Here is a 26,472-nt window from a genome sequence, read left to right on the forward strand (position 1 = left end):
GAGTATCAATTTCATCCACCTCTTCTTTCTATTAACTAAGAACTTTTATGCAGCCAGTTTCATCTGTTTCGACACAGGCCACAAACAGAGGAATCCCTTCAGGATAGAGTGAGCATAATTGACAAGCACACACTGAAAATAATCCACACGTACCTTTTTTATCTGTGTTCCTCCGGAGCAGTTTATCCACTTGAGAAATGGCTTCCTCCCAGCAACTGTTGCTGGCCTGAACGTGTGGTTCAATCAGTTTTAATTTCTGCTCTAGTATCGGATAAGCCTCCGATAGCAGCTCTTGTGTTTCTTTAGTACAAACGAGCTTTTCAAGTTCATCTTCAAGAATTATTACTCTGCAACACAGAAAATGAGAAATAGGTTTTTAATAGACAAAATGGAAATTTTATCACTTAAGAGGAGTATTTAAGAAATTAAGCCTATTAAATTAAAACAGTTCTGCAGACAATAGTGGTGATGGTTGTTCAACAGCGTGATTGGACTGTACATTTAAAAATGACTAAGCAGGGCTGGAGACGTAGCTCAGAGATAGAGTCCTTGGTTAAACAACCTAAACCACCCCCTGAAACAAATGAAAATTTATAAGGACTATTAAGTAATGTATTTACGGAGTATTTCTTACATATATACTAGAGAATTTCTTTTCCTTCTTTCCTTCCTTTCATTTTTGGTTTTTGAGATAAGAGTTTCTTCATTTAGCTTTGAACGCCTTCCATAAGCCAGGTGGGCATCAATCAGAGATCATATCTGTTTCTACTTCCCAAGTGCTGGGACTAAAGTCATGTGCCACCACTGCTCGGCTACTAGACAATTTCTGATCTAAAGGAACAAATTAAGCCATCTTCTATTTTTAAACAATTTATAACCAGTAAAATGGTGTATATATATGTGCATGTATATTATATATATTTAATATATATAAGAACTATAGATAGGGAGTGGGTGGAGTCCTACAATCCAGTCCTTGGGAGGCCTGAGCAACAGGAGCAGGAGTCTGAAGACAACTCAGGCTACAAAGCAAGCTCCTGTCTCAAACCAACTAACTCACTAACAGCCAACCCCTTCACCCACCACACAGGAGAGAGGAGTTCCACAGCAGTGGGAGAGAAACAAATATGCTATTTGTACCCAGTGTACTTGCTAATTAAAACACTAAAGTGACAGTGCCACATGATGAACGCCCTGTTTTGAGACAGAATCACACATTTCTCATGTACAATCCCCACTTCCAGCCTCTTGTTTTTAACACTGTGTCTATGCGCGATCAGGGTCGCAATCTTTCCCTTTAATCCACCTTCTTTCTAAGGTATTCCAACATGCCTGGCCCACTTCTGATTCTGTTGCCGCACATTTTTTAGGGTGCTTGATCAGATCCAGAACGAACTAAGAGACTGATCCTCAGGTCTGTGAGGGTTCTAGGGAAGAACTCAATGAAGGGAGAGGCCTCTTCTTTCCTTGCTGATGAACACCTATATGCTGCTGCCGCATCTTCTGTGGCATCTGAACCCAGCGTGTGTGGCCCTGTGATGTGGACTAAGGAGCCGCAGCTCTTTAGAGATCACTCAGGTCTGCAGGACAGACTGGGACTGCTGAGACATCCAACCTTGCAGAAGAGACTGGGGCTGCCTTGCAGACAGAAAAGCTAGGTTCTCAGCCAGGATGCAGACAACTACTGCTGGACTACCTAGTCCCTACTGCAATCTACTAAAACCCCTCTTTAAAAAAACCCAAAAAACCAAAAAAAGGCCCTCTTTGAAGATTTATCTTGCATGTATGATTATTTTGCCTGCATGTATGTCTTGTACCCCTGGTGTGTGCCTAGTGCCGGCAGAGTCAGAGGAAGGTGCTGGATCTTCTGGAACTAGAGTTGTGGGTGAAAACTTCTCTTATAACTTATATTCATGGGGCTGGAAAGGTGGCTCAGTGATCAACAGTACTTGTGCTCTTTTACAGTACTGGAGATTGGTCCCCAGTACCTATCTTGGACAGTTCATAACCATTTCTAACTCCAGCCCTAGACCATCCAACACCCTCTTCTGGCCTCTGTTAGTACCTGCATATAAGTGCACAGACACATGCATAAGTAATAAATCTGAAATATATTATAATATAAATGTGTAATATATATATATATATATATATATATATATATATATATATATATATATATATATATATATATATATATAATTGTTTGTATGTGTGCGTGTGTGCATTCATCCTGTCAGCTCTGCTGCTCTAGAGACCCTGTTCTGACACACTCAGATAATCCAGCCTTTGCTCCCCACTCCTGTGGAAATGGCCTTACTGTCTGTCCATGTTGCTTGCCATGAACTGGTGGTTAGTATCCACCTGCCATCTGAGCACTGGGATAGCCTCACCTCAGCTTCTATCCTTTTCCCATTCCAATCTTTCACAAGTTTCCTATCGCCAAGGCCTTGAACTGAGGTAAAACTTATCTTCTCAAATGTCTATGAACTTCCATTGCTGTCTTTGTATCTTGTTCCCCTTCATCCCAGCTCAGTCAGCCTTGTGAGAGTACAGGGTAGTCCAGGCCTTTTGGTCCACTTCCTACATCTGATTTTCCCACTTCTCTCTCTACTTCTTGATTTGATATTATGGGTCAGGTAAATTTATCACCTGCAATCTCATCAGTTATATAAATCTCAATGACCTCTGGATTACCAGCACAAGAACTTAACCACCCATTTGCTCTAGTCCTACTCTATCAATATTTTGGAAATTTACTGAAAAAAATTCAGTGGGAATGACTACTGTGGTCCAACTCCCTCTCCTTCCCTTCCCTTCTTTCCTTCCCTTCCTTTCCCTTCCCTTCCCTTCCCTTCCCTTTTTCTCTTTTTCTCTTTTTCTCTTTTTCTCCTCTCTTCTTCTCTCTCTCCCCCTTTCTTTCTCAGAGTCTATGTAGTTCTGGCTATCTTGAAACTCTCTATATACTAGATTAGAACTCAGAGAGCTACCTGCCTCTGCCTCCCATGTGCTGGGATTAAAAGAATCCCCCACTACATCTGGCTTATTCCATTTTTAAATATGAAAATTTCTATTTAGAAATAGATGAGAAAAATATTTACAAGAGATAAAAGCATATCAAAGCAGGTTATAACCATTTGGAAACGATAGCTGGATGCCAGTATTATGTAAACTGAGGATTAACAAATATGAAATATGGACACTTCCCTTTACTGAGGCCAAGAAGTTTATTTTGTGCTATAGAAATATTTCCAAACATGTTTTGATGTATTTATAAAGTAGTAAGTATTACCCTGTAACTATATACAGTGGCACCTTTCATAATGCTATAGAGTACTGACAGGCACTTCCTTCCCTCAGACTGTGAGTTCCAGTTCTAACGTCTGACGTTAAGAGGGTTAAAAAGATGCTTATTTTTGATAATCCTCTTGTGGTGGTTTGACTATGGTTGGCCCAAGGAGTGGCACTGTTAGAAGGTGTGGCCTTGTTGGAGGAAATGTATTACACAAGTGTAAAGCTGTGACAAGGGCTTTAAGACCCTTGCCAGAGCTGCCTGGAAGTCAGTCTTCTGTTTGCCTTTGGAACTCTCAGCTCCTTCCACACCATACCTGTCTGGATGCTGCCATGCTCCTGCCTTGAGGATAATGGACTGAACCTCTGAATCTGTAAGCCAGCCCCAATTAAATGTTGTCCTTTATAACGGTTGCTGTGGTCATGGTGTCTGTTCACAGCAGTAAACACAAACTAAAACACCTTTCCATTTTATCTCTCAAAGATAAGGAGCATCTATTTTCTGCTGAAACCAGAAAAGGGAAAGCTATAAACGATTTCTCTTAAACTGTAGTGCTTAGAAATCATTGTCTCCTGATAGCCCGTGCCTACAAACCATCCTTCACACGCCGCTTTCTTCCTTCTTTCTAGGGGCGACAGGAACAGCCCAAATGGACTGAGAGTGACAGTTGCTTACTGCTCTGATGATTCCTTACAGCTTCTCAACTTACTCATTCAGTAGTGCTTTCAGATGGAGCTGTAAGCTACGGACTGCTGTGTGGACGTTGCTCAGCTCCCTCGACTTCTGCGGAGTCTTGGATAAGCGCTGGGGGACTGACTGGTGCTGAGTTTCAAAGTACCGGAAGAACTCATAGCTGCGCTTCAGCTCATCCAAGCAGGCAGAGTGAGCATGAGGTAGACCTTGAGTCACGTCACAGAGGATATGATGAGGCAGAAGTGCAGCAGTGAGTAAGGGCCCTGAAGGCGAATTCGCTGTAGAAAGTAACAGGGCCAGGCGTCTGAAGAACTCTGAACTCTGTGCCACCCAGAGCTGGAACAAAACCTAAGATGGCGGTGGGGGAACAAGAAGGTGGGTGGGGGGAGATTGAAAACATACTGATCAATAAAAATGTCAATATTCAAAACAAACTATAAATTTAGCATCTGACTTTAACTTTTCACATTATCCTAAATAATGACCAATCTGAACTTGAACTAACTCTAAGATCAGCCAAGGACACTATCCTGAAATACGCAGTCATAAGCTGTGAGTTGGGAGTTGTTCTATACTAGTAGAGAAGCCAACACCTATATGTAATTCAGCACAGACCTATCCTAGATAGAATGACCTAAGAATGGGTGAAGGGCTGGAGACATGGCTCAGTGCTCTTCCAGAGGACCTGGGTTCATTTCCCACCACCCATGTGACAGCTCACAACTGATTGTAACTCCAACTCCAGAGGAAACTGATACCTCTGACTTCCTGTGATATATACAGACACATATAATTTAAAATAATAAAACGAAGCCAGGTATGCTGGTACATGCCTATAACACTAGCACTCAGGAGGCAGAAGCAGGCAGATCTGTTGAGTTAGAGGCCAGTCTGTTCTACACAGTGAGTTTTAGGACAGCCAGGGATATACCTAGAGACATTCTGTCTCACAAATTTATTAGAAATGGAAAAATTGATTTTTAGGCAGATGAGATAGCTCCGCAGGTAAAGGCACTAGCTATGAAGCCTGACCGTTTGGGCTGCATCTCCAATACTCACATGGTGCAAGGAGAGAGCCATACAAGTGGCCCTCTGACCTCCACAGGAATGCTGTGGTATGTGTGCACCTATACATACACATCAAGAGTTTGAGGCTGAAGCAATGGCTCAGCAGTTACCAGCAGGCATTGCTCTTACATAGCACCTGGGCTGGGTTCCATTCCTAGCAACCATATGTCAGGCAGCTTACATCCATCTGTAATTCCAGTTCAAGGTGGTCCTGGAACAGAGGTACTTCACACATGTGGTGCAAAGACATACATGCAAGCAAAAAAAAAAAAAAAAAAAAGGAACTTAGTGCTCAAGGCAGTTGTGGTGGTTCACACCTTTAACCCAGCACACAGGAGGCAAACAGATCTCTGCAAGTTCTAAGGCTGCAGCTTTGAGACCTTATCTCAAGGAAAGGAAGAGGAAGACAAATTGGGGTTCAAAATGAGGCTACTACTTTGTTCTAAGAATTAGCATGTCTGGCATGAAAACTGCAAACCTATTTTTAAAAAATGACTATGTGTGTACTTATACTCATGTGTATTTATACTCATGAATGTAAATGGCTACAGAGGCCAGAAGAGGCTGTCGGATCTCCTGGAGCTGGAGTTACAGGAAGTTGTGAGCTGCCTAACATGGGTAATGAGACTGAACTTGGGTTCTCAGGGAGAACGTTATGTGCTCCTAACTACTGAGTTATCTCTCTGGTCTCTGTGAATTTATGCTTGAGAGACAGAGCAGAAAACAAGAGAAGTGTAACACCAGATGACTCCTCATGAGGAGGAGGTCTCAAGGGGCCTCCGTCCTCGACAAAGAACAACGGGAAACTAAGAACTGCTGAGAGCAGTAGCAGGAGTCTGCCCCAGAGATGGGCCCTTAGCTGTTTATTCAGTACTATGTGGTCAGCCCTGAAGGCATATATATATATGTATATGTGTGTGTATGTATGTATATGTATATATACACACATATATATTTATATTTATACACACACATACAGGTAATACTACATGGACTAAGCAGCATATATTTATATATTTAGGCATTCACACACAGAGACACATGCACATATACATGCAGAGTGGACTGAGTAGGTTATATTCATATATTTAGGCATTTATACATGCACACGCATGCATACATGCTCACACACATGCTATAATTAACAACTAAAGAAAAGATGCACATTATAAAAACTAAAGAAAAAGAAGCCACAATTTTGAGATGGAGATGGGGGTGGCATACAAGGAAGGTGTTGGGGAGGAGAAAAGGGAGAAAATGACACAGTTACATTTTAATTTAAAAAATGGACAAAACCAAAAATTACATCAAAACCTAAATAGGAAACTCAGTAGACATCTTAACAACTGAACAAACATAACTTAAAGAGCTGTAAAACCATCAAAACTGCTTCTCTGAATCCTTCTTAAAGACTAGCAATGAGGAGCAAAGAAAAGGATGGCGAGATGACTTGGTGGTTAGTAGCACTTGCTCTTACAGAGGCTCTGGCTTTGATTCCAGCTTCACACAGTGGCTTATATGTGGTGCTGGGAACTGAAGTCAAGTCAGGGTAGGGGGGGTCTGATACTTTCTTCTGACTTGTGGAGATATATTTTATTACATATATATTTGTTTATATATATATACACACACACATATATACACACACATTGCACACATACACATGCAGACAAGATAGCCATATACATAAAATAAAATTGAAAAGGAAAACACATAGCCTGTGAATTTACATAAGTATATTTATAACACACAAACAAGAAGCAATGACTGATTTTAAGGACCCATTAAGTGACCAGCTCTGCTTTAGACATTTTGAGAATCTTCTCATTTAACACTTTAAAAAAGCAGTTGTGGTTTTACAACCTTTTTTTTTTTTTCTAAAAAAATGAGATAAGTCTAAAGAATAGTTTATATTTAAGACCAAACTAGAGTCCAGGTTAAGATATAAATTCACTTCTGCTTAACTAAAAATATCTCAATTTATTCTTTCAAAAAGACTTTGTTCCTGTACAGAGTAAAAGCATGATCCTGAGGATTACCCTGGAAATAAAAGAAATTGATCAATGTTCTTTCCCTTAACCCAGTGAGCATTATTAGAATTTTCTCCTACTCTTCCCCCTCCTAAAAACAAAGTGCCAGCTGTTTTGGAACTATGTATGTGAATATTGCAGAGGAAGCAGACATTGTTCCAAAGTCTTTGCAAGCTAGATACAGCGGATGTGCAAAGGTTTAGTATGCAGATCTACTATAACCTATGCAGCCACTCCTCTATTCTATCATAGTTCCCACTCCCAAAAAACATTCAGCTATTAAAAATGAGGACATCATGAACATCCTCCATTTGCATTGGAGGCAAATGGATGGAACTAGAAAATATCATCCTGAGTGAGGTAACTCAGACTCAAAAGGACATGCATGGTATGTACTCACTGATAAGTAGGTATTAAGCCAAAAAAGTACAGATTACCCATGATATAACTCACAGACAGTAAGAAGGGAGACAGAGGGAGAGGAAAAGGGGGACAGGATCAGGTATTGGGGAGACAGGAAGAGAAGCCCAGAGGACCCAGAGAATAAATGGAAGCTGCAGCTGCAGTGGGTAGGGGTGGGGAGTGGGACCTTGAGAAAGTCCCAGAGGCCTGGGATGCGAGAGGCTCCCAGGACTCAATGACAATGACATTAGCTGAAATGCCCAACAGTGGGGAGACAGAACTTGAAGAAACCATCTCTAGTAGAAAGACAGGGTCCCCAGTGGAGGGATGGGGTCTACACTCAAAAGTTTTGAAGCAGAATTGTTTTTTGTCTAAAAGAAATGCAAGGACAAAAATGGAGCAGAGATTGAAGGAAAGGCTATCCAGTAACTAGACCAAATTGAGATCCATCTCATGGGTGGGCACCAAATCCTGACTATTTCTGATGCAACGTTGTGCTTGCAGACAGGAGCCTAGCATGGCTGTCCTCTGAGAGGCTCTACCAGCAGCTGACTGAGACAGATGCAGATTCTCACAGCCAAGCATTGCACTGAGGTCGAGGACCCTTATGGAAAAGTTAGTGGAAGGATTGAAGGAGCTAAAGGAGATCACAACCCCATTGGAAGAACAAAAGTATCAACTAACCTGGACCCCTGGGAGCTCCCAGAGACTGAGCTACCAACCAAAGAGCATACATGGGGTGGTCTGTGACCCCTGGCATATAGTAGCAGAGGACTGCTTTGTCTGGCCTCAGTGGGAGACAGATGCTTCTATAGAGACTTGATGCCCCAGGGAAGGGGGATGTGAGGGAGGAGGGTGAGGTGAGAGTGGATAGGTAGGGAGGTGGGAGGGGTACCCTCTCAGAAACAAGGGAGGATGGGGTGAAGAACTCTTGGAGGGTGGACTGGGAAGGGGGCAACATTTGAAATGTAAATAAATAAAACAAAATAGTACCATGTAAAAATAGAAAAAAGATACATATCTCAACATAAAATGTATCTTGGTAAGTGCTGCCAACATGGGAACTGCATGGTTATCGGGGGCAGTTTCAAAGAGAACCTGTTATCTCCATGGAGCCTGCTAAACAAAGGGTAAATAAGGCACCTGGAAACTGACTGCTAAAACAGGGTCACACTTTGCATGCAATGCAGGCTGCCTCCAGGTGGGCTCCGCACCAGCCTCCTGAGTGCTGGCATGATGGGAGGTTTTTATGACTTGCCTTAGGTTCCCCCCATTATTTGTTCTTGTTAATGTTTCTATGGCCACAGCCAGGGAGTGGAGGCGCATAAATTTACTTAATGCTTGCACTTGGGAGGCAGAAGCAGGCAGATCTCTGAGTTCGAGACCAGCCCATTCTATAGATTTCCAGGACAGCCAGGGGTACACAGCAGAGAAATACATTTTCACAAAACCAAAACCAACCCAACCAATCAAACACCCCTGACATGGCCATCAAGAAAGCAGTTCATGAAGTGTTTTCAGGTATGTTACTGCTGATGCTCCAGGGCTGAACTGTAATTTGCTTCTAGCATACTTTTGATGTATGGGATTCACCCTCACTAGTTAGTAAGAGGGAAATTTCTGGTTACAGCTATCCACTTTTGTGCAGACTTGAATTCATTTGTCAGGTGTATGCTGTCACCACCTGTATTTGAGTTCTCCTTGAATCTTCATTGATAATGAAGTTATCATTGATAATATCCTTGATAATGAAGTTGATAACAATCGACTTCCTTTGTAAAACACTTGGTATCTCTGTACTTTTTTCAAGAGTATAACGAAGAGGTCTACTGCATGGGCTGTTTGTTCTGCTCTGAGACTGACCAGTTTGTGTGTCCTGCTTAGCTTCTGCTTGTTCTTTTTGTTTGCTTGACGCCATCTGTGGTGCTGGGATGGAAGAAAGGGCCTCATGCATATTAGGGCGCACACTCTGTCATCGAGCCCAACTCTTACCCTTGTAAGCTTTAGTTACCTTAGTACTCCTTATATAGAAAGATCTGAAGTTATTCTAGTTTTCCTTATTTCACTTCAAGTATTTGAAGTTTGAAATTTAACTTTTATATTGTCAATTATATTCTTTCACATAGCTGCTTCTAGTGAGAAAATTATTTCCTAAGGTATGAAGAAAAATTGTGGGGACTTTATAAAGAAAGATAGACATATTAAGTGTGTTGCTCAGGTTTGTTGAAACAAACTCACTAGGGCTTCCTTTATTTTTAAATATACTCTATGGTGTTTTAAATTAAGAACAAGGACACCAAGCTACAAGGATCTCTTCACCAATTTGTATGCTCTCTCAGCTCTTCACGCCAGTGTCATGACACCTAAAGCACATGGCGTTTGGTGGCACGGAAGGGGAACAGGAGCCCCGCCGGTGTCAGAGAGCAATGGCACAGGCCATGTGCACACTCAGTCTTGTGCACTCCTCATCCTTCCTTCTAAGAGGGCTGGTTACCTTCAAGGCAGGCAGGCTGAAGCCATCTGTCAGGTTACGAGCTTCCTCTTCTGAGATCTGGTCTTCACTGAGTCCAAGCCCCAGCTCCTTAAAAGGTACCACACAGATGTAGTTGGTGACATTGTCACTCTCAGAGTTCAGGGGGTAGGTTAAATTAGGTTAAGGCCGTCAACAGCACCTCTTCATTAGCACATTTAAGATAGCCAAGAATACCCAAACATTATATTTACTAATTTTATTTTGAGCACAGACAGATTTGTATAGTTATTTTAAAGAAATGAATAGCAAGGTCTCACATATCGATGTAACATTCAGGCATCTTATGGGATACTTTAAATAAGGTGTCTTGTTTAAATAGCTCACAGTAGGCAGCAGTACTAGTTACTGCCTAGCCCACTGCCCTCTTCAGTGTATTCCATAAACTTCTTGTTATTCTGAAAGCAATAAAAACACATAAGAGCAGGCCTGCAGTGCAGTGGCTAAAGCGCTGCTGTTCTGGAAAGCTTCCTTCTAAAGCTGTAGAACAGCCTTTGCTGTGCAGTGGCTCAGGGCCCCTCTGTGTTCAAGCACTTCTCTTTGCCTCTCTAATCCCTCTGCCCAGCGAATCCCAGACTGAAGTTAGTTAGCACCTGTTGGCTCTAGCTTGTTTCACTGACCCGTTTTCTTTATCTTCCTCGGTGGAGAGGTGGAGAACGTTTGGGGCCACTCCTAGGAATTTGGCAGGAATCTGACACCGTGCATGGAGGTAGATCAAGGTGAATACAGTTGAAGAATGTGTTCTTTGTATCTTGCTGGGTCTTGTTAAGAGCCTGAATGCAGTAATCATAAGACCTTTTTTTTTTTTTTTTTTTTTTTTTTTTGCTTTGTTTGTTCCTTAACTACCCTGTTTAGGCCTTAGGACTGACCATATTCTTTGTACATACCTAGAATGATATAAAAAAGAAATAAGCCTGCTTCAGCCTCAGCACTGGCTGGAGTCATCTTATAATGTTGCCTAATTATCTTTTTCTTTTCAATCCTCACTCCTTCCCTTTTATTTGCATTTATACTGAATCTATTTCTGTGTCATACTGTGTATGTTTCCAGCTTCTTCTAGGATATCTTACTTTCTGTGCAATGTCGTCTGGCTTTTAACAGTCTGTTCTTGTTCAGTGGGAGCTCACGCATGAGTTAATTTACCAGGAGCTCTGTACACAGGCACCACATCTTGGGTGCTCAATTCATCTAGCTACAGTGAAAGTCCAGAGAATTTGTATCAAAATCCTCAAGTTCTGCATTACCCTCTTCATGTTTAAGCACATGAAGCAAAACATCCCCCCCTTTGTTTTTTTGTTTTTGTTTTTTTCTGAGAGGGTTTCCCTGTATAGCCCCAACTGTCATGGAATTCACTCTGTAGACCAGGCTGGGCTCAAACTCAGAGACTCAGAGATTCCGCTTACCTCTGTCACCTGAGTGCTGGGATTAAAGGCATGTGCCACCATTGCCTGGCATATCTGCAAACCTTAACTGCGCATTTTTATCATCTCCTCTATTAGAAGAAAGTAAGTGTCACTGGAACAAGCGTGGTTCCCCTGTTCACTGCTAGGTGCTTAGCATTGCAAAAGCCTGACTGGTGCAAGCCCTTTCTCTCCTTCTCCCTACTCTGAAGTTATGTTCTGGGGCATACACTGTATCTACGCACATAACAATAAGCTAGTGACAGTACTAGATGATGGCCTAGCACTGTATTTGTGTTCAAGAAAAACTCACTGAATGATTACCTACTTGGATGGAGTTCCTAAGCCACTATCAAGTCGGTTCTTTCCATATTCTCTTTGTTTGTTTGTTTGTTTGTTTGTTTGTTTCCCTAGAGGGCTTCTCTGTGTAGCCCTGCAGTCTCAGTTTGTGGACCAGGCTGACTTTGAACTCAGAGATCTACCTGTCTCTGCTGGGATTAACGGTTTGTGCCACCGTGTCTAGCTCTTTCCATGTTCTTTTGCATCTTGCTATCTGTAATACAGGCTCGTATTCTCAGGATCAATTCCTATTCATTCTCGGAGGCCCAATTCATGTGAAAACCTTCTTCAATCCCACTGGGTCAAATGTGCTGCCCTACTATGTTGGGAGACTCCCTGAGCATTTACACTGCATTGTGAATGCTGGCTTATTTATTGATCACATTCAAAAGTCCTCAGAAGTGGTAGTTCATGTTTGTGCTCTGTCTCTTAAACACCTGGAAGAGTATCTGACACATAGCTGCAGACATTTTAAGCAGTAGAGAAAGTAGACAGGCAAGTTCTTCATGAGAATTAAATTGTTTTCTCTTCACTTCCAAAGAGATCACACTTTATATATATGTGTATATATATACATATATGTATATATGTATATATATATATACACACACACATATATACACACACATATATACACACACACATATGTATATGTATGTGTATGTATATATATATGATTTGAATATATATATATACATATATATATATATTGATTTAAATTATAAATCTCTTCTCCTTTTGGTTTTCATAAAGTAGAGTTAAAAAAAATCCAGCCAGAGGGTTTGTGTGAAGCACGTAGTACTAAAACATATGGCACATGTAAGCACTAAACACTACATTGGTCAGTACCCAGCAAACTGGAGAAGGTACAGAGTAGCTTTGTTTGTTTGTTTGTTTTTATTTTTGTTTTGAGACAGGGTTTCTCTGTGTAGCCCTCGCTGTCCTGGAACTCACTTTGTAGACTAGGCTAGCCTCAAACTCAGAAATCCACCTGTCTCTGCCTCCCAAGTGCTGAGATTAACAGTGTGCACCACCACCGCCCAGCTCAAAGTAGTTTTTTAATCTTCTATTTACCCACAGTTTAACAGGTTTATGACTCTTAATTTACTAAGTATGGGATTACTGCCTAAAGCAGAGAAGAAGAAATTAGCTTAAATTAATTAGAGTCACCGATTCAGTAAAAAGTGATGCAGCCAACATTTGAACTTAGGCAATCCAGCGCTGGTCTTCTTTGAAAGGGGAAGGATTTCCTGTTACCAGGTCATTGCCATGTCAGGACACAAATTTGCCACATTTGCTCGTTTTCTTAATGAAAGGGTCTCATCTAACAGAGCCAAGCTCTTTGACCTCTTTCTGTAGACCAGTGAAGACAGAGATTTTGAGAAGCTTTCCCTGCTGTAATGACCCATCCATAGGCAGGACCTCTTCCTGTCGGTCACTCTCATTCCCCTGCAACGCACTTCCAGTTTTAAAACAAAGGTGAAGAGAAACTCAGATATGGACTAGGCAATCTCAACACATAGTTCATTCTCAGATGCAATCGTAACATGTCACTCAGGGTGTTGGAAACACTGTTAGCCTCACACGGAGACAAAAGGATATTTTTTCAGCATGTACAAGGTAGCTAGCCTTGCGGCTTGAAAGTTGGCTCTTACGGTCCTGTAGACGGCTTTCCGAAGGCCGATGAGATGCTGGCCGGGATGCTGTGCAGCCTTATTAAATGAGCAAGCAGCACTGACCCTGTCAAGCAAACTTGAAAAGTAAAATGTGATACAACTGTACAGGTGTCCTAAAGTTTGTGTTTCCTAAATCCACAATTCTATTACATTTAGAAACAATTTCTTTCTTAAAATTACTATAAGTATTTCATATTGTGTCCCCTCCTTTTGATACATACAAAGCCACTAGAACACACAAATGAAACAAAGAGTATCAACTGAAAAAATGTAAAATCTCAAGGAATATTTAGTCAAATATAGAGAAAAGTTTATTTGAGATGGAAATGAGGAATGTTTAAGTAGAATGTGTAGATTTCTACATAAAGACACTCTACCTGCTAAAGTACACTACAGTAGAACTACTTTACAGGTTCAAAGCCAGTATCAACAGGCTGTATGAAGGGCTAATTATCACCACTATGTCATGCTCACTACGCATTTTCATCCTGTTCACGAATCACTTGTCTGGTCACATGTACAGAGCAACGAATGACTGCATATGAATATGTCCTGTACATTCAGAAGTGTAGGGTAAAGTTCGTCACCCACCTGCTGCCACTGGCACTTACCTACCACAGTGAAGGAGAGGCGCAGAGAGGTAGCAGGACCAGTGGCCAACAGGGGATGCAAACAGAAAGGCAAAGGACGGTTACTGTGCGCCGGGCCAGTACACTCACGCTCTCACAGTTCATGGGCTTTCCTTAGCCTGGCCAGCGGAAAGCATGTGCAACAGTGACGTGTTGGAATGTGTTGCTCTACGACTGAGTATAAGCAGGGCTAAATGCTGCCAGTTATTCTAGTCAGTGACCTCCTCCAATAGCAAGACAAAACTGTCGTCATTTGCATGCCTTCTCCATAAAACCACACATCTTTATAACAGACACTGAAGTAGAATTTTTACAATGTAAAACCAAACTAAGAGATATGGACAAAGACGGACAGGCTTAATTTTAAGTAAGGAAACACAGGAAAAGAAAGGTTAAATTATTTGCCATTAAGGAGTCAGGGAGGCAGAAGCAGACCACTCCTGGTTTCGGTGTGAAGCAGCAGGCTTTGTGCTCCGCTGAATCAATTCTACAGACTGAAATATTTCTGAGACACTGGGAGCAAGGCTGATTATCCTCTGTGACTTTTCTGTCCACTGTCCAGTTAGATGGACAGACTGAGGTGACGACTTCCAATTCTCTTTACCCACCGGCCACCGTACAGTACAAGAGCATAACCAGGGTGAACCGTGCTTAATGGCCTACTTTACCTTGTCATGTTAAGTCCATGATATGGGTAAAAGTCAGAAAACTGACAAGTCCCAGCATCTGGTATACTTGTCTAAGCACTGGCTGGGCGCATAGCCACTCATCACTCAGGCCTCTCAATAAGACGCTGTGTAAGTAAGTCAACAACGAGAAGGAGATATTACTTAAGTGTGACCTTTTAGTTTTTAAAATTTGACAAACAACTTAAAAATTGCTATCAAATGGTAAGAATTGGATCTAACCTAATAGAAGAATAAAATCAATATACACAGGATTGTTTTGCTTTGTACCCAGCAGCAGAAGGCATGAAATTCTTCAATGTCACTGTGGTGGTTTGAATAAAAATGGCTGCCACAGGACCATAGGAAGTGGCACTGTTAGGAGGTGTGGCCTTGCTGGAGTGGGTGTGGCTTTGTAGGAGGAGGTGTGTTACTAGGGTTGGTCTTTGAGTTCTCAGAAGGTCAAGTCAGGCCTAGTATGGCAGTTACTTCTGCTGCCTGAGGGTCACTATAGAACTCTCAGCTCCTTCTCCAGAACCATGCCTGCCCCTGTGCGATCATGTTTCCAGCCATGACAATAAGGGACTGAACCTCTGAACTGGAAGCCAGCCCCAATTAAACATTTTCCTTTCTAAGTGTTGCTTTCATCATGGTGACTCTTCACAGCAACAGAAGCCTAACAAAGACACTCGTCTATCCTCCCAGGATTGTTCTAAGGAGCAGGAGAGCACCATGACTCCTATACATTCCTCCCCTCCTCCACTCTGACTTCCAGACAGAGCTTTTTTGGCAAGAGGAAGCACGAACCCAGGGCAGAGCCACAGAAAAACGTTTTATAGCGAGAAGGCGGGGACAGGGGTCAATATGATTGAAATATATCATGTACATGTATAAGAATGTCAAAGCAAAGCTCACTATGTAATTGATATGCGCTAATTAAAATATTTTAATAAATTATGAAATATACTACAGTCTACCTGCCATCTGTGAATGTTTAGTAGGTAGTCTAGTGTACTGAAAATGGGCTTCTAAAGTCAAAGGTGATGGATATGAACAACTGAATAATTGAATTGTATGCAAAAATGATTAGCATAGCATATGGGACATAGCTTGTCCCTAATGAGTGCAACCCCCTATCCTCTATATGTGCTATGTGGTATACACACATGTATATATTTATATAGGTACACATGCCAGTGTACTCAGGAGGCCACATGCCCTGTACTTTCACGACAGTACTCTCTTGAGACAGGTTCTATCAGGGAATCTAGAACCAGGCCAGTGGTCAGTAAGTCTCAACAACATTCCTGACCACTCCTCTATAGTACTGCGGTTACAGCTCCATCATGTGGCCATGCCTGGCTTTTTATACAGGTGGTGGGGATGTGAACCCAAGTCCTCATGCTTGCACAAGTGTTCTTACCTGCTGAGCCATCACCCTAGCCCTGCATTCCCCTTTCAGGAAGTATCCAGTATATATCCTGCAGCGTAAACACTGACAGCTTAGACTGCTCAATATTTAGTTCCCTATGGGAGCGTGCAACAGCAGCTGCTAATGGTCAGCCAGGGAGTGTTATTAATGTATGCTTACATTTTAAAGTGAGTTCGTGTCAGGTACATCTATAATGTGAACTGAGCAATGAGGTCTTTTGATAGGGAACAAAGGAAGCAAAAATGGGCTCCACTGTATTAGTATTAAACACCCTCACTGTCTCAGTCACATAGCAATTGATCAAAGCAACTATGATTCACAAAACATTTTTCATAAAACATGGATGCAAGCAGATAAGCAGAACCCTACTTTACACCCTTCTAATATATAATGACTCTATCGCTTCACTAATGGACGGTGTGGACTTCTGACACAACTGTAACACAAAAACGGATGGCATTCTCCTTAGAGTAAATAGCAGGACAGTATCCTTTAAAAGAGAAAGTGAGAAATTAACTCACAGAGTAAATCCCCTGGAAATGACTTCAGTTTCTTGGATGAGACGCAGTGATTTTCTCACAAGGTTGGTGAAGGCTCGGCTATTGGCTGCCATGTCTTCCAAACGTACCCTATATTTTTTCAGAGTCATTTGCAGTTTGGCTGTCCTCCATAATTTCAAAACTCGTATGATCAAGTAAAGAAATAGAATTATTCCCCACACCAGCCAGGAGGACACAATCCAGCACGTGGGAAACATGATGAGCAAACTAATGAAGGCAAACAGCAGCGAGACATCCCTATGAACACAGAAACCAAGGAAAGGCCATCAGACGAGAAAGCAGGAATGGAATTCAGCTGATTAAAGCAAAGTGCTAGCTTCTTCATGAAGCCATATTGTGGCAATGTGACATGCAATAGGGAGTTGTGGGATAGCTTTAAGCACCTAGCACATTAGATGTTGCTGCCTAGGTATTAACATTTCAGCTGGTGAACTTAGGTAAAGGATGTTGGAAAGAAGTGTGTTCTACAACTGTTTTAGAAAGTATGATATCTAATATGTAAATTATAGATTAAAAACCACCATTTTATAGATTTAAAAGTAAAAACAGTATCTCAGAGATATTTTTTGGGTTTGTTTGGCTTAAAGACATTTGCACAAAGACCTATCATACACAGAGACCATTCTCTGCCTGACTTGAAGGCATGATGGTGCACGCCTACAATCCAAGCACTTAGGAGGCTGAATCTATGCAGGCTACAGAGTAAAACCTTGTCTCAAAAAGATCAAAGTCAAAACAGCTATAATAAAACATAGTTGGTAACTGGATAGTCATCCAATTTAATAATCATCGCTAACTTGAAAAAACATTCTTGCCATAGATCATGAAACAGGCAGGCCTTGCTTGCACTTCTGCACTTCATTACTGGAAACAAAAGTATGCATAAAATTTTTATTTTTGTTGGTTATGAATCTAGTGGGTTAAAAATATGTCCTCTAAGCAGTGAACACTTTGGTGAAATGTGTACACATAGGACAAGAACATGGCGTCCTGTATCTAAGGACATGTATAAATAGCATCAGCTATACTGGGAGTTAGTGGCAGACTCAAAGTCACACAATCATGCTTGCGTGTCGCATGTGCCCTTGTTCCTCCATCGCTCTCCATCTCATTTCCACTGAAGCTAAAGCCCATTATCCTGACTATGGCATCTGGCCACCCCCGCCTCAGGGTCTGCTTCTCTCATCCAGCACACTGCGAGGGCAGATGCACACCAGCACACCTAGGTTCTAGACTTCTGTGTGGGTGCTAGGAATCTGAACTCAGGCACTAATGCTTGTGTGGCGAGCGTGTTACTCACGGAACTACCTCCCAGTCTCAGTCTGGAGAATGCTTCTTAATCAATGTTAGCCCTAACGTCTTTCAAAATCCATTACTTTTAAAGACAATTTACAATCCTGGTAAAAGCAGAAATTAAAATAGCATCATTTACTTTTATATCATTAACAGCTGTGGTGGTTTGCGTGAGAATGGCCCACACAGGCTCATACATTTGAATGGTTAGTCACTAGGGAGTGGAACTATTGAGAAGAATTTTTAGGAAGCATGGCTTTATTGAAGTGGGTGTGGCCTTGTGGGAGGAAGAATGTCACTGGGGGTGGGCTTTGAAGTTTCTCTTTTCTCACTGCCTCACTGTCAGGATGTAAAGCTCTCTGCTACTGCCCAGCCCCATGCCTGTCTGTTTCTGGCCATGACCGTCATTAGCCAACCCTCTAAAACTGTAAGCAGGGTCCCAACTAAATACTGTTTCTTATAAGTTGCCCTGGTCATGGTATCTCCTCAGCAATAGAACAGCAATGAAGACAACAGCAAACTATCAAGCAAGTACAAAATCTTGTAGTTGCTCAGACAGTTACCTTCATGGATTAAATGCCACTGTGGCTAGCAATTAAAGTCTGCATGTGCACACGTCTATGTGTATGCATGGGAGGCCAGAGGTCAGCTTGAAGTGCCATTCTTCAAGAGCTACTCACCTTGGTTTTACTGTTGTCATTCTTCACTCTTGTGTGTTTTTCTGAGACAAGATCTCTCTGAGTAGCCCTAGCTGGCCTGGTACATGCTCTGTAGACCAAGTTTGCCTCACACTCAGAGAGATCCACCGGACTCTGACTCCGAGTGCTCAGATTACAGGCACGCACCATCTCAAGCAGCCCACTCTACATTTTGTTTGTAATCTTTCCAAATAGGTGCTGCTGGGCTGTCCAGTGAGAGCCAGCGAGCTCCTGTCTTTGCCTCCCTAGCACTGGTATATCACAAGCATATGCTACCATACCAAGCTTTTTAAAAAAAAGTGTGGTGAGTTCTGGGCTTGAACTTGCATGGCAAACATTAGGAAATGAGCTTTCTCTCCAGCTCCATAATGCTTAGCATCTACAGTTCATTCTTTGCAGATCTCTAAGTTCATTTATTATATAATATGCATATAAATATCTATTTTGTGGGTCTTTTGGAGACAAGGTATTTACTGTGTTGTCTAGAATGGTCTTGAACATTTCAGCACAAGCAAGCATCTTAGTCTATAACCAGACTTGTGGGACTCTAGGCATACACCACCATGCCAGGCAAATTTTCCTATTTTTAAAGAGAAAAAATGTTTATTTCCTCATGATGCTATTTCAGTGACTGCTGGCTTGGAAACATATTTGGTTATCCAGGACCATGTGACAGGAAAGAAACTCAGAGCACAGGAAGGACAGTTAGTATAGCTACTTCTGCAACTTGCACTGTGTGGGCAGTAACTTCATACATTCCTTACTCATTTTTCCTTTCTCTGTCAAACATGGGAAATGCATGGAAGGACGACATCACAATTCCCAGACATGTATGGTTATATGTAAAATCCTTTAGTATTTGTCATTTCCTTTTTGAAAAGACTATTTTAAGACAGATTATGATCTAGGACTTTTGCATTAGGCCCATTTTCCAGTAGCTGAAGGTTCCAGGAGTTCGACTGTGTTTTTTTTTCTTGAGACAGGTCTTTACAATATTGCCCTGGCTGGTCCCTAACTCCTGGGACCCTGTGCTTCTCCTGCTCAGCTTCCCAAGTAAGTTTTAGGACAGTTCAAGTCATTAGTTATCAGTTCCAGTCTCTTCTCAGCCATTATACTAGCTCGATGCTTTTCCCATCTCTCAACCTTCAGGATCTGTAACACAGCTATGACATTATCTGGCTCGGGCTGACATGTACACTGCAGTGCTGTATTGATACTTTGAGGAATTTATCCCTAGTTGTTGAGTTGCTAAAATGCAGAACTAGTTTTTCTGAGTTGGATAAATACATTATAACTATTTTCCAGCACTTTTTTTTTAGTTTTGGTCTTCTTTTATGTCTCGTGTATCACTATATTTGTTGTAATTCTAAACATAAACATGGAATATTTATAAGGCCTTGACAATAGAGAATATTATAAGAGATTTCTTCTGACGATACTCTCTTTGTAGGCAGTCAAAAGAGAAATGTTTTCTGGACATTACCAAGTGTTCGGGGTTGCCAGGGAGCAGAGCGTTGGAAGGTGTCCACTTTCCTGTTGAGGCTGCCCCGCAGACAGGATGCTGGCGTCAAGCAGCTCGAGCAGCTCCACATCCTCTTGCAGCAGGACTTCCTGCTGCAGGATGGTATGCAGTGAGTCCAGCCGAAACCCGGTGTCCTTGCCACCAAAACACAGGACGAGAAGAATTAATACATATATAACACTTCGGTAAATGCTAAGTTTGGTATAGTTCCAGCTATAGGTATTTATTTTCAAGAATAAATAGAATCCAAGAAGAAACAACAATCCAATTTCTCCTTAGTGTGACAGGTGTGGTTTTATTTTTCACTGTAAATGTAAACCAATACAGATTGATGTGGACATTAATAAGCTATGAAATATGAAAAATAAACTTATAGCAATGAGATATAGTGAAATTACAGATTAATAAACAGTCTATTTATAAGTAGACTAAATAAATAAATAACTAGAATAAATTCTAGTTAAATTACTGGTGTATAAGTGAAATATAATATACATAGAAAATATAATACAAATGATGCTCACTCTGGACACTGTAACAATTGAGCCAATGTGGTGCTCTGAATGAGAACGGCCCCCATAGGCTCCCATTTGAATACTTGGTCCCCAGTGGGTGGAACTGGCTGGAAAGGGGTAGAGGCGGAACCTTGTTCAATGAGGTGTGTCACCCAGATGTGCTTTGAGGTTTCCAAACATTTGGGCCATTTTCACTGTGCTTTCTGTTTCCTGCCTAACAGTGAAAAACGTGAGAACTATCATGGACACTAACCCTCTAAAACCATAAGACAAAATAAATGCTTTCTTTAATAAACTGCCTTGGTCATGATTCTGTGACAGCAATAGAATTGTAACTAATACACTTTATCAGAGGGATCAGGGCTTTCTAAAAATGGATACTCAGACACTGAAGACAACAAGTGAACAAGACTTACAAGTCTCTTCCTTCATTAGTGTTGAAGAGCATGCCTCAGACAGGCCAAGTGCTCTGCCATGGGGGCACACCCGTAGCCTGTGAGTGTATACACTTAAGGCTTTGAGAAAAACTGAAAGTAAATGGTTACAGTAATAGTGTGTATCAGGGTACAGAGGCAGTTATGAAAATGACATAGAAGCACTAAATTTCAAGTCAGAGAAAAAAAAAAGGAAAAGCTGAGCTTGCCTTAAGCATGAACAGAACTGACCAGAGGGGTCTTTGTTATCCGTGAGAGTGGACTCTGCTGTCCAGCGTGGCAGAGAGTGAGAGGACAGGCAGCAGACTTTGAACAGCAGGCTAGCCCTTACAGTAGCCTGCAGCCTTCGAACAGCAGGCTAGCTCTCACAGTAGCCTGGGATGTGCACAGAGGGAGACTGAGTAACTTTCCAGAATTCTCCTTTGCAAAGCTTCAGTCTTAAGGTAGTTATTTTTTGTTTATTTACACATTTCAAATTAGATGTATGAGTTCTGTATTTAGAGTATGTGTGTGGGTACACACAGAGATCAGGACAGCCCAGAGGAAGCCAGTTTCCTTCTACTGTGTGGATCCTAGGTTCAACCTCAGATCATTAGGTTTCACGGCAATTGTCTTTACCCCATGAACCACCTTTATTGCCCTTGTTTGTTTAAGTAATATACAAGAACATAAAACCAGCAAGGCATGGTGACTTATGCTTATAATCTCAGCAACTGGGCAGTTGGAAGAAGACGATAGCCACATATCAGAAGAGGGTAGACTATTTAGGGAGCTATCCTGGGCTACAAAGTAAAACAAAAACAAAACAAAAACAGAAGCAAAGTGAAACAAAACAACATAAAATTATATTAATGAGGTACCATGTAAGTTTTGGGACATATATACTGATGGGGCCCTTACATCAGGTTAAACATATTTATCTCCTCAAGTATTTATCATTTCTATATAGTGAAACGTTCTAAAATCCTTATAGTTTTGTGAAATATATAGTAAATTACTGGTATTTCTAGGCAGCCTACTGTTTTCCAGCATACCAGAACTTATTCTTAGCTAACTATTATGTAGCACCCAGTGGCCACTGGTATAACTGGGAGCTCTGCACTGTGGGTGGGATCCCGAGTAAACTGGCTCAGTTTCAAAAAGCCTAAGAGCCAAGCCCTAAGTACCCAGGCCTGGATCTTGGCTCTGTAACTCAAGCTACTAACAGCTCGGTGCCGCATTCTTCATCTGCAGAGGGGCAACAGCAGTACCTATTTCACTGGATTAAATAATTGACGTCTGCAACGCATGAAGACCAGTTTCTACAGAAAATATTATGTTACCACAGACGAAATAATTTGAGAGTCAAAACAAACAAACAAACAAACAAACAAACAAACAAACACACCCAAACCAAAAAAAAAAAAAAAAAAACCTCAACCGCCCAAACATGTTATACTTATGTAACACAACATAAAACTTACCAAACTTACCCAGTAACAATTACCAAATTGTTACCAAGCTGGTAAAGGAAGACCCAATTGGATGAAGTGTTCAGAAAAGCTAGGACTGCTCATTGAAAAGATTGACAGAGATTGAGAGGAAATAGGAAAGAGTTCCATCACGGACTAACAGCACAAATACAACCCCCAGGATAAAGGAGATGAAAGAATGGATTTGCAGATAAAACTACGGACAGGCAAAGCTGGTTAGGTTAAGTCGTGCAGAGGCAGTGCTGAAGTGATTGCTAGGCTGAGGTGATGGTAACGGAGTAACATGAGTTTTTAAGAAAGGCATCAATGCTCAAGCTAGAGAAGCAGTGTGTTTTACTGGAAAGAGCACAGGCTTTGGACGCAGGAGCTCTGGCTTCAGATCCTCCCCCTATCATTCCTTCCCTTGCTGAAGGAACATTCTTGGACAGTTCACTGAATAAGTTAGCAGGCCAAGCTGTCTGATCTTTAGTTTTTCTCTCACCGGTAAATCGATCAAATCTTATGACCTGGTTTGGTGTATCCAATCAAAATGTGAAAGCTTTGTAAATGACTGTTTTCCAAAAGTTAATTTAAAAAGAACCAGACTTCTTAGGGTCACGGGGCAGCAGAGAAACCTAACATCTGCTCGCCTGTAAGTTAATCACATCTCTGAGAACCAAGAGGACTCAGCAAGCCGAATGTTGTGGGTATACTGGATGGATTTACATTGGTAAGTTGTAAGGCTAACTGTGCCTTTTAGGGGTTTGGCTAAGCAGCAGATACATTACAGTGGAGACAAAGACAGAGAGAGAGAGGGAGGGAGCTTTACAGGAACCAGCAAAGCCATCAATACTGACTCTGGGAAAACGTGACGTATCAGTCCCTCAGGACTGAGCTAAATGCACCAATCCCTGTATTTATTTCCTTCCTCCCTAAGAGGAATCTTAGGAAGATGAGAGTAAATTAGCTGTCTAGCAAGTAAGGCAGCACAAAGTAGCAGAACACTGGCTACCTTTTATAAGAAATATGAACAATTCAGTTAGTCTTGTTGAAAGCTCCCTGTTATTGTAGAATAGAAATTCCAATCATAAAGACCAATCATATCAAAATCAGCAGCCAAACAGATTCTGGTCCCTCGGTTCTCTCATAATTACTTGGGACCATGGAGAGGAACAAAATGAAGCAAAGAGAAGCAATACTCACCAACTTATGGAGTAAGTCATCTTTCTTACTGTGCTGAGAGGAAAACGTCCAGCTCTTGATGGTTTCTGTCAGTTTCAACAGGATGCCTTGCTAAAGATTATGGATAACATTGCATAGGATTATTAATTAAGTACACTCAAAAGGCAGGAAAACTAAACAACTCACCTCTAAGTAATTGGACTTTTTATCAGAAAAAGAGGAAACCCCTCATGTAGGTGATTATTCAGTCAGTGTTACAACCCCCTCATCTATTCCTGCTTCTAGTGTACAACAGAATGACCTAGAATCGTACTTGCATTACATTCTTGGGTCCCTAACTAAGAGTTTAATAGACTGAAATGAGAGCTGTAAATCTGATAATTAAAAAAAAGTCTCTATGATGTAGCCCTTTTACCATGGAAATATTAAAGGCTATCTGTGTCAACATGATAATTATATTTATTTCAGAATGAAATTATGGTATGATCCACATTCTCAATATTAATATCATTTGGTTATAAAATGCTAAAGCAGAAAGATATTTTAATCCTTTTATAAGAACTGCCACGTCAAAAGTTTTATTAACAAACTAATTAAATATGTAATTTACCTTACCAGCCCCATTCCCTGAGCATTGGCTCTATCTCCGGGGCGCTGCAAATAGCCAGGAGACAAAGACGGATGGACTGAACTGCTGCTTTAGAGAACGCCATAGAGAAGCAAGGGCAGAGAAATGAAACCATTCTGTGGTATTTCACAAACTTACAGGCAGCTCATTCTGACTCTACAACCCAAAGCTATCCTTTTTGATGCTTGCGTGCTTAAGCATGATGGTCATTACGGAAAACAAAGACGAAATGTTTTCTGACGGTCCTTTTCTAAATGATCTGTGTTTAGAATCAGGTCAGGACTTCTAAACTTTTTGAAACGTCCCTAACCACATAGTACGTTTTTGTGCAAAAAGGTATTGTTAGCACTGACAGTCATAGAATCAAAATATCAACAAATTCTGAAAAAAGTGACTATGTTCTACATTCTACAGGATCAAATATTCAATGAAGATTTACCTCTTTGTGTAAAAATAAGTCAGCACGACGGTCTCATGAAGACATAAACTGCCTTGGCCTGCCTCACCCCCCCCCCCCCAGCCCTCTCTGAGACAGGGTCTTTCTATTACATAGCCTTGGCTGGCCTGAAATACCCTATGTGGACTAGGCTGGCCTCAGACACCCACCTGCCTCTACCTCCTAAGTACTAGGATTAAAGCTGTGTGACACTATGCCCCATAGCTTCTGATTTTAGTACATGGTCAAACCATAGGCATACAATTACTTGCTTTGAAATAAATTTTGTTGTGATTTATCATCAGAAGCCATTTGATTTGTATTCCTGTTTTATATACCTAGATACCTAGGGTTGCATAAAAATTTCTTGAACAAAAAGAGGTCATGAGTAGATAAAGATTAAGGAGTTCTGAGCTAGGGCAATTATGACTCAAGGAGAGATTTAAGGAAGCTTAGAAGATGTGCTGACTCCCTAAGTGTGCTCATTTGCTTTGGTGATTAATAGCACACTTCTTTATGCAAGAATGGAGTCATTCTTGACAAACAACACAAGACAGTAAATGTCCCGTCCAGTTTTCAATCTGTGATTAGTCTCTGCCAACCTGTTTTGAAAACATTATATTCAATTCTAAACAACTTGTAAGACGGAGCTCTTGAGCGTGGGCCAGAAGTTGGGATAGACATTTGCTGATCTTGCGTGGGTCTAATGGGTTGAGTCTGTGCCCTGCATTCAGGTCACTGAAGCCGAAGCTTCCATTTCAGTCAGGATCCTACGGTTAAGCCTTTGGCTTGTGCCTTCTGTGTTTCTGGGGACTATATCATGTTCTCCTGGGTTGAGGGTACTTGGGAGAGTGGCTAGGGACCAGGGTTTATATATCAGCAGCAACATCTTGGCACACTGTCACACAATGGCACTTAACTATGATAAATTTTTATATGTAAGTTTACATAATCTCCCTGAGGGGGTTTAAATATGCTTGCCCCATGGGAAGTGGCACCCTTAGGAGGTGTATATGCTTTGAATATGCTTGCTGGAATAGGTGTGTCCTTGTTGGAGGAAGTGTGCCACTGTGTAGGCAGGCTTTGAGGGCTCCTAGTGCTCAAGCTCTACCTAGTGCAGAAGAGACCCTCTCCCTGGCTCCTAGTGGAAGACAGTCCTCTCCTGACCGCCTTCAGATCAAGATGTAGAACTCTCAGTTCATCCGAAACCATGTCTGCCTGCACACTACCATGCTTTTTGCCATGATGATAGTGGACTGAACCTCTGAAACTGTAAGCCAGCCCCAATTAAATGTTGTCCTTTATAAGAGCTTTCTTGGCCATGGTATCTCTTCAGAGCAATGGTAACCCTAACTAAGACTCCTCCCCACCCCCAGACTCTGTAGGGCTGTGTGTGTGTGTGTACAACTCAGTGGTAAAATGAATATTTATGTGGTGTAAACAAGGGACATATTTAAACCAGAGCACCCATACGACAAGGAACCCCCAGATGGCAGGACGCCTCAGCCAGTAAAGCACCTTGCTACCAAGAAGGAGCACCTGAGCTCAGTCCCCGGGACTCCCAGTGGAAGGATCCTATGAACACAGCACTTGACAG

At 41.6% G+C, this 26,472-nt stretch overlaps 1 protein-coding gene across 4 annotated transcripts in view; it reads right to left on the reverse strand.

The window, feature by feature from the left end:
• The window catches only part of Vezt (vezatin, adherens junctions transmembrane protein), a 74,278-nt gene that overhangs the window by 18,639 nt on the left and 29,167 nt on the right, over window positions 1-26,472 (reverse strand). For 3 of the 4 annotated variants that reach the window (NM_172538.5, NM_001304572.1, NM_001304720.1), the window contains exons 3-9: window positions 23,833-23,922; window positions 20,191-20,363; window positions 16,678-16,953; window positions 13,357-13,494; window positions 9,980-10,127; window positions 4,002-4,333; window positions 154-347 (exon numbers count right to left, since the gene is read on the reverse strand). In NM_172538.5, coding sequence (NP_766126.2) covers window positions 154-347; window positions 4,002-4,333; window positions 9,980-10,127; window positions 13,357-13,494; window positions 16,678-16,953; window positions 20,191-20,363; window positions 23,833-23,922 — 1,351 coding nt within the window. Of the gene's footprint in view, window positions 1-153; window positions 348-4,001; window positions 4,334-9,979; window positions 10,128-13,356; window positions 13,507-16,677; window positions 16,954-20,190; window positions 20,364-23,832; window positions 23,923-26,472 lie in introns of all 4 variants that reach the window. The other variant, NM_001304575.1, reaches the window with a different exon arrangement.

Source organism: Mus musculus, chromosome 10 (assembly GCF_000001635.26).
Source record: "Mus musculus strain C57BL/6J chromosome 10, GRCm38.p6 C57BL/6J".
Taxonomy (NCBI): Eukaryota; Metazoa; Chordata; class Mammalia; order Rodentia; family Muridae; genus Mus; species Mus musculus.